The following is a 9,037-nucleotide window of genomic DNA, read 5'->3' on the forward strand; positions in this document are numbered from 1 at the left end:
CTGATCCTTAGTCTCGACAGGACTCGCTGGCGGCAGCTGTATCTGGGCTGTGCTGAGTGCCGCCACCCCAACTGGCCCAACCAGCCTGATGTGGAGCCTGAGTCTTGGAGGGAGGCCTTCAAGCAGCATTACCTTGCCTCCAAGACCTGGACCAAGAACGCTGCCATCTTGGAGACCTCTGTCTGCTTTTCTCTGTTTCGCCGGAGGAGGATGCGCCGGACCCTGAGTGTCGGGCCAGGCCATGAGTTTCACAGCCTAGGCAGTGCCCTGGCCATGTCCAGCCTGTTTGACCGAATCCTGCTGTTCCCAGGTCTGCATGAAGAGCAAGGTGAAATCATCCTGAAGGTGCCTGTGGAGATTGTAGGCCACGGGAAGCTAGGTGAAGTGGCCCTGCTGGCCAGCATTGACCAGCAGTGCTCGACCACACGCCTGTGTAACCTTGTCTTCATGCCAGCCTGGTTCTCACCCTTCATGTTTAAGGTGGGTGTCGACCTCCGATGCATGGCCTCTCCCAGCCTGACCCTGAGTCTTGCCTCTTCTCGGTGGGTTTGTAACCCCTTTTTTGTTGGAATTGAGAGTTCAGTCATTATTCCTATAACACAGTCCTCTGAGTTCTACACCAGTTGAGAAGGAGGCACGGGGATCAGTAAAGATCTACATTCTGCTTTGTTCCCTCACTGGAGGTCAAAATTGCCTTGTACTTCTTCCCTTCCAAACTGGACCAACTGGGGCCACAGGTACAGCAGCCAGGTGGGAAAGCCAGGTTCTAGGAGCATGCCGCATGGTGACAGGCAACATTCCCAGAGAGGTGGCCAAAGAGGGGACGCTCTGCAGGCCAGGGACCTTCAGCACGTTAGCCCCACTCTGGGGAGGGTCAGGGAAGGTCTGGCTTTTGCCAAGAGTGACTGGAGAGAGAGTCGGAAAATATCAGAACAACATATTCCTTCTAGGAACAGAGCAGTTGTTTCCAGAGACAAGCACGGTAGCTTTTGGTAGCTCCTGGCAGAACAGTCTGCAGTTGTTACATTGCTTAGAAACTGGTTACAGTGCATGGATTTTGTACCTTGTCAACAAAACTACACCACCACTATTCTACCAGTAACAACCAGATTATCTGTCAGGTTCATAATGATATTTGTGCCACCGGTCATTTACGATGCACTTACTGGGTGCCAGGCATGTCCTTACAGCATGATTAAGATGGGTAGTGTCAGCTGGCTTTATAGACAAGCGAACGGAGCCTCAGCAAGGGTCTCAGACTTTGTAAGGGACAGAACCAGGGTTCAAAACCTGTAATCATAATATAGGTGACTTTGCATCAGTGGTCTCACAACAATCTTGTGGTAGACAGAGGAGATGTGTCCCCATTCTGCAGATGAGGGGCACTGAGGCTCAGAGACACTTAATAACTTTCTCAAGTGGATAATTAGGTTAGACCTCAAATCTAGGCCTTTGAGCCTAAGCACTTTTGAAATTACATTGTACTGTCTTCCTTGAAGCTTGAAAGGCTGCTTGCTAATTAGACCTAGAAGATTTCAGAAGGACTGATGAGGTCTTCCATTGCTGATCTACAGACCCAGAAGAATTGTTCATTTCCATACCCTTCACATTTCATAGACATTTATTCTTGGAGTAAGATGTTCATTTCAGCCTCTGCTTCCCCCTCATCAATGTAGCCACAGATCTTCAAGGGGTAGGTCTTGGCCATAGATGTCTTTGTAGCTCAGCCCACTTCCTGCCTCAGGGCTTGGCATATATTAGTGCTCAGTCCATGATTGTCTTTTAACTAATAACAGGACAAGGGGCCAGAATCACCCTGCCTGAAAAAATGCCAAGGCCAGGGTGATTTCACAGCTGTTTTATATGACTTTTGAGGAGAACCCTGGCAGTGGCTTTGCATCTCTAGAGAGCCAGTGTTTTTCTACAGAGAGGACCAAGTAAGAGAAAATAGACTTAAATTGCATCAAGAAAAAGTTAGGTTAGCCCTAGGGAAGAACTAGACAGGTTGAGGGGAGTTAAGTTCTGGAACAAGCTCTCAAGGGAGATCACTGCTGGAGAATGTAAAATTGTCCAAGGATTAGTGAACAGGATCATGGGACACTCCCTCCTTTTATGGTTCAAATACATCTCATGGAACTTGGTGTGAAATCCAGAAACAGTTCTTCTTCAGAAATACAGAGCAGCCAGGCCTCACTGTCAGGCCTGCAGAGCTGAGGGCTCAAGTAAGTTGTGCTGTGGGGCTCAGCACTCCCCTGCCCCAGAGGACTCTGCTCTCCATGGTGATAATAGCTGGCTTTTCTCACATGCCATCTTTGTGCCTGGCTCCATGCCTGGTGCTTTGTTAGCTTGTGAGCCCTGTACTGTAGACAGAGAAACTGAGGCTTGGAGCAGTGACATGTCGGCCTGAGGTTACACCCTTGGGAGAGGCAGAGCTGGGAGCTGGGCCCTGCGGCCAGACCTCAGAGCCCCGCGCTCTTTAGCCTCTGTGCTGCGGGCTGTGGCAAGCCTGCTGTCTCCAGCTCTAGTTGTGCACCAGCTTTAGTTCCCACGCAGACTCCCAGCACCTGTGTCGGGGCCTCCCACTGCTGGCACAGCCCCTCCTGGCCACCTTGGCCTCTGTCAGCCCTCCCACTTCACCGGCTCCGTCCTGAGTCCAGACACTAGGCTGGCCTCTGACGAGCTGCAGTCCACAGGCTCAGGGGAGGCTGACTTGCAGGGCCAAGGGAGGATGACAGTGAAGGGAGAGTGCTTTGGAGGGTGAGACCCAGAGAAGTGCCACGTGATGGGACACAGTCTCTGTGAAACTGAGGCACCATGTGGGACCCTTACCCATCAGAGGGCTTGGTAAAGTTGGGCTTGCATCCCAGCCAGCTCCTGGGTCTGTGGAAATTGGAAGCTTCCCCATCATTTCTAATCATCCCTAGAGTGATAGTCTCCTGGTTCATCTCCAGTATTAACATGTGTCGATTCCATTTCCCCCATCCCTCTGAGCATTCAGCATCTTCCCCCTTCTGCAGGTCACCCCCACACTCCTTATTCTAAGTGCTTCATGAGCATTGGTAGCATTTATTTGAGATTTGGGGAGTTGGGGAAGGGCCCTGCTGCAGAGTGAACTTCTCTGCCGTTCTCCATCTCCACTCTTGCCCCCGCCCTTTGGGACTGGAGGGAGAGAAGGGCAGGCAGCTTCCTTCATGCAGAGCAGCTCCCAGTTCCTCCGGGGCTGGCAGACATGCACCCTGTGGGGAGGGAACGTGACCAGCAGGACAGAAGGCCTCTCGAGGTGCCACCCCCTCTGGAGCAGTCAGAGCTCTGACAAGCAAAACAGATCTTATCCCTGTTACACACACTGTCTCTCGCTCTCTCGTCTCCCAGACAACTTCAGGTCACGTCCAGTTTGACAACTGCAACTTCGAGAATGGGCACATCCAGGTCCATGGTCCAGGCACCTGCCAAGTGAAGTTTTGCTCCTTCAAGAACACTCATGTCTTTCTGCACAACGTGCCCCTGTGTGTCCTGGAAAACTGTGAATTCGTGGGCAGTGAAAACAACTCGGTGACTGTCGAGGGCCACCCATCCTCAGAGAACAACTGGGCCTACACGCACCTCTTAGGGCTCATCAGGTCCTCTCCCGGCGTGCTCCCCACCGAGGACTCGGACTCTTTAATGTCCCTTGACCTGGAGAGCAGGGACCAGGCCTGGAGCCCGAGGACCTGTGGCATTGTCATTGAAGGCAGCCAGAGCCCCACTAGCCCAACCACCGGCTCCCCCAGGGCTGGCTCACAGGAGGCAGAGGTGGGCAGCAATGGGGAAAGGGTGGCCCGGACCCCAGACAGCAGCGATGGAGGCCTGAGTCCCAGTGGTGAGGACGAGGACGAGGACCAGCTCACGTACAGACTGTCCTACCAAGTGCAGGGCCCACGGCCAGTCCTGGGGGGCTCTTTTTTGGGCCCACCGCTGCCTGGAGCCTCCATCCAGCTGCCCAGCTGCCTGGTGCTGAACTCCCTGCAGCAGGAGCTGCAGAAGGACAGGGAGGCCATGGCACTGGCCAGCTCCGTGCAGGGCTGCCTCATCCGCAAGTGCCTCTTCCGGGACGGCAAGGGAGGTGTCTTTGTTTGCTCTTATGGCCGAGCCAAGATGGAAGGAAACATCTTCCGGAACCTGACTTACGCGGTGCGGTGTATACATAATAGCAAGGTGCTGTCATAGGCTTACTGTGCAGACCCATGAGGCCTCACTGGGTCACCAGGAACATGATTTTTGAGTGGGAGAGGGCTTCAGTGGTTGTATGCTGGAGAGCTTGGATAGAGCTAGTCTGTATTTTCTAAAAGGTCATCATCTCTTAAGCTTATAATACACACTTGCCTCATGTCCATCATCTGACTTGAATGAGGCAGAGCTGTCCTGGTAAGGCGTTTCTGGTATCCCCATTCATCCTTAGTCTTGGGTAGGTGTGTCCATGGGTTTAGGACCTTGGCAGTGGGCCCTCTGCAGTGGTCCTGCCTCACCTCATGCACTAGGAGGGGAATTCTAACCCTCAATACCAAAACATTTTCTTCCCACATCCCTGAGGGATAAAGGGTTTATTGTTTTTCTGTCTTCCACCCCCGCCCCCCATGAGAGCCATGGGGTTTGCAGCTCTTCACCCAACTGCTTGAAGCTTGTTCTCTGGGAAAATTAGGGGGAAAATCCAAGAGGGGCTTAGTGCTTTTTCCAAAGTGACTGTTCTTTCCCACCAAGTGCCCAGCAGAAGGGAGGTATCTCTGGCCTCTTGTCCGGCCCTCAGCCTTTCTCCATGAGCAGCTGGCGTGGTCTGTGGAGAAATGAATAGATGCAGCTACTCCCGGGGCTTCTGTGCTCTTACTGATTCACACTTGGCTTTTAACAAGTTGTGAAAACAGTTACCCAAACCCTTCTTTCTGGCTAGCATGGCACCTGTGTCTTTTCAAACAAGCAGGTAGTCCCATCTCATGTCCTTGGAGGTGCCTTTTTCCCTTAGGTTCCAGGCTCGTTGGTGGTCCTGCAACCTCAGCGCTCATGGATTCAGAGATTCTTCTTGTGGGAGCAATACTCTTTCTAACTTTCTCCATCATAAGCAGAAAGCATCTCCTTGAAATTGTACTTACATTACACTTTACCCCTCCCAGGACTTAACTCTAATGTAATATATTGTTTACTGTTAGTACACAATTTGCCTTCACATACTATATTGTATTATTAATACACAGTTTTAAAAAAACATACATTTTAAGTTTTTATATAATTATTAAATATAAAAAGAAAGTGTAAGTGGCAGTACGCCCTCTTACTAAGCTGTGTGCCGGCTTATGGTGTCTTGTTTTAAAGAGGCTTCCCTATCCCTATACCAACGTTTCTAACTGTCTCTTAGTTTGGAATTCCAGTGGGTTTTCCACCCCAAGATAATACATTAAGAGAGATGCAGAGTGGGCAAGAATGGGTATTTGTCTTACAAGTAAAAAGCCAAAGGGAAGGTGGGCAAGGAGCGCCTGTGAGTTACCTTACCCTCTAGCACTTCCTTAGGCAGGTGAAGTCCAGCAGAAGTGCCTATGGGATTGGCACTTGGTTCCATTTAAAGTAGCTGTGCCCTCAGACCTCTGGGGAACTCTTCACGTGGAGTTAGCAGCCTGCCTAATCCTATCTCATCTAAGCATCACTTCCATCCTGCTCTGAGGCTGGGGATGTGGAGCCCAGGGCCAAGCTTCCATCCAGGGTTTAGTGAAGGACAGGTATGAGGTTGGTACAGAGGCTGCAGGTCCAAACCGGGAAGGGCGTCGAGATGCTCCCTCCTTGTGAGTACGTGGCGAGAGCAGCTGAGCTGGAGTCAGGCAGATCTGCACAGACCAGACAGGAAGGAGGAAACTCAGGTGCCCCTGAACAGGTTTTAAAAAATAGCCTTTTTGACCAGAAAATGAATGGCTGTTTCTTCTCTGCCTAGATCATCATGCTCAGGAACCACATTCACCACTGCAGAGCATCGGGCATCTTTCTTCGGTTGGAGGGTGGAGGCCTGATTGCTGGCAACAACATCTGCCACAATGCGGAGGCCGGCGTGGACATCCGGAAGAAGTCCAACCCTCTCATTCTGGTACTTCCTCCGTCTTGGTGCCCCTTGCAGGGTGGCTCATAGTTCTCAGAAACCTTTTCTAGGATGTCTAAGCAAATGCTACCATTTTAAATTCCTGTTGCTTCCTGCTTTTAAGTCATTCCTGTCCTTTCCTCTGTGGGTCCTTGTGACTCTGGTCTCTTCCTCCATGTGTTGAAGGTGACTTTGGATAAATCACATCCCTGAAGTCTCCCCCAGCAAGGATGAGGACCCTGCAGACAGGGAAGTTCACAGGGCCTTCCTTCCTGCAGCCCTGATATGCTCTTGTGGGTTTTGAGTTCAGTAAGAATAAAGATATGATGTCTGCCCTGAAAAACACTTGGTTACCCTGGTGAGTCTGCCAAATCCTTCAGGGGAAAATCTGGAAACCAGTAAGAATAGGAGCTCCTGCAGCAGGAAACACTTTAAAGCAAACTTGAACTTTGTTTTTGTGAAATAGTTTTGGAAAAGAAACAGCTAGCTTCTTGGTTTAAATATATGATTGTATTTAGGGTGTAAATTAGAAGAGTGAAACAATTATAATTTATTATAACCTAAGATTTTAACCACTATGCAAAAGGCAACTAACTGGGAAACAGAAAAGCTAGGTTTCAGATCCAGCTCTGCCACAAATGTACTGTATGACCCTGGGCCTCTTTCCCCGTTTGCACAGAGGAGTTTGGCAGAAATACCTCCAAAGGTCCTTGTAGCTCGTATACCTTCTGGTGGCCTCCTGCCTCATGGGAAACCTAAGCTCCCTGGGGCTACACCTTCCACAGTCCCCCTCCCTTCCCTGGGTGGTCCCTGAGGCCTGTGCTTAGTCAGTGTTCCCACATATTGGGGCTCCGCCCCCGGGGCCCTGGGGTAATGTGGCCTTGATAATGATCATGCTCTTTGGAGGCTCAGAAATTTTCAGTACTGTGCATTGTAGATGAAGGCAAGAGCCCTCAGCATTAAGTGTCAGGATGTAACTATTAATACATCCCAAGAGTCTGGGTGGGGTAGACTCCTCTCTCGGGAGTCTCTCTGACAGGTATCCATGTGTGCACCTGTGCAGAGAGGGCAGGGCCACGCCCGGTCCATTCACTTTGTTTTGTGCTTGGGATCCTGCAGTGACGTGTTTTCCTCTGCTGATGCATCCTGGCCCTGCCGTGGGGCAGCACTGAGCCCTCTGCTGCTCACCGGCATGTCTGATCTGCCTTCTGTGGTGTCTCCTGTTCACCTGCAGTGTAACCAGATCCACCATGGCCTTCGCTCCGGCATTGTTGTCCTTGGCAATGGGAAAGGCATCATCCGGAACAATCAAATCTTTTCAAACAAGGAGGCTGGCATTTACATCCTGTACCACGGAAATCCAGTTGTGAGGTATGTATGTGCCTCTGTACTCAGACCATCCTGCTCACCCATGGTCCCTTTCTTCCTCTTTCATCGCTGCTTCCCTGCTTCCTGTCTTTGCTTCATTTGAAACCATTTTTGTTTACTAAAGCAACTGTATACATGCAAGCAGAGAAGAGACAGGCTTCACCCACAATCCCACCTCAGTAACACAGCCTTCTGTGTTATATTATCTGTATTCTGTGCTTTTGTGTCTGTGTTCCCTTCCAGTTAATTATGTGGGGCCATTCTATTCAGCAGGCATTATTGGGCACTTCTAATAATGATAACAAAGGTAAACCAGGTAGATTCTGCTCCCTTGGAGCTTACTCTAGTCTGGAGGAAGACATGGGTGTCCAGAAATAATGCTAAGATAGGACTGGCATAGAGGTTTCAACTCACTTGACAACTCTAATCGGTTGTTAGTGGCTACCTGGGATGCTGTATTAAGATTGGAGGCTACATCTGACCTCAGCATGGAAGCATGCCGTGATCCATCACTGGTATAAGCTGTAGGTAGTGGGGCTGCGGATCTGCCCTCCCACCCATCATGTGGTGCAGGCTGTGATAAATGCTGTCAAAGTGGTACCGAGAGGGGGAGTTATTCCGATGAGGGGACTGTGGGGAGCCTCATTTGGGAGCTGGCATTGGGGTTAAGACTTTGAAATACGGGTAGGACTTGGCCTCTCATGGAACTGGGGAGTAGACATTCCTAGAGAAGGAAGTGGTGTGAGCAGAGGCAGCTGAACATAGCAGAGTCAGGGAGCACACAGTCCTGTGGGGCTTGAGAAAAAGTCTCACACAAGTTGTGACATTGCTGTAAAACATCTCAAGTTGGGACTGTCCCAGATCATCTTGGGTCCTGTGGTCACTGCAGCCTGAGTGTTTATATCCCCGTGGCAGTCCATCTCTGCCGGGAAGTGTGCTAGAAAGCCTTGGGCCAGATGAGGAGGGCTTTATGTAGTCCAGTGGGAAAGGTGGAGTTTATTCTGTCTAGATAAGGGGGGATCACTAAAGGTTTTGAGTGGAAGACTCACATGTTATGTCTGCGCTTTACAAAAATAACTGGAATTACTGTGCAGCAAATATAGTCTGAGAGTTTTCCCCTGCATTATCCTGTGTGTACTTTTCCATGTTGTTGAAGGATCTTATATTTATCACTTTGGTCAGTTTCAGAACATTCCTCATTTTTGAACCAGTCCTATTACTGTTAGGCTTCTATTTTTTCACTATTGTAGGCAGCTTGGTTTTGTTTGTTGTTTAGTCACTAAGTTATGTCCGACTCTTTTGCGACCCCATGGACTGTAGCCCACCAGGCTCCTCTGTCCATGGGATTTCCCAGGCAAGAATACTGGAGTGGGTTGCCATTTCCTTCTCCAATAGGCAGCTTACTAAAAACAATTAGTGATCACATGATTATGGAGCTGTTTTCCCATCTTTTACATTATTGCCTTAAGATAAGAGTATGGGTTTGCATGTGTGCATATTATTCATTAAACACACATTTAGGTGTTTACTCCTTCTAAGGGGGTTAGCAGTATAAAGGATGTATGAACAGTCTCT

At 49.9% G+C, this 9,037-nt stretch overlaps 1 protein-coding gene across 2 annotated transcripts in view; it reads left to right on the forward strand.

The window, feature by feature from the left end:
* Positions 1 to 9,037, forward strand: part of FBXO10 (F-box protein 10) — a 43,015-nt gene that overhangs the window by 20,229 nt on the left and 13,749 nt on the right. For both annotated transcript variants that reach the window (XM_010847087.1, XM_010847088.1), the window contains exons 4-7: positions 1 to 480; positions 3,373 to 4,194; positions 5,954 to 6,103; positions 7,329 to 7,465. In XM_010847087.1, coding sequence (XP_010845389.1) covers positions 1 to 480; positions 3,373 to 4,194; positions 5,954 to 6,103; positions 7,329 to 7,465 — 1,589 coding nt within the window. The remainder of the gene's footprint in view (positions 481 to 3,372; positions 4,195 to 5,953; positions 6,104 to 7,328; positions 7,466 to 9,037) is intronic.

Source organism: Bison bison, unplaced genomic scaffold (assembly GCF_000754665.1).
Source record: "Bison bison bison isolate TAMUID 2011002044 unplaced genomic scaffold, Bison_UMD1.0 scf7180017864243, whole genome shotgun sequence".
Taxonomy (NCBI): domain Eukaryota; kingdom Metazoa; phylum Chordata; class Mammalia; order Artiodactyla; family Bovidae; genus Bison; species Bison bison.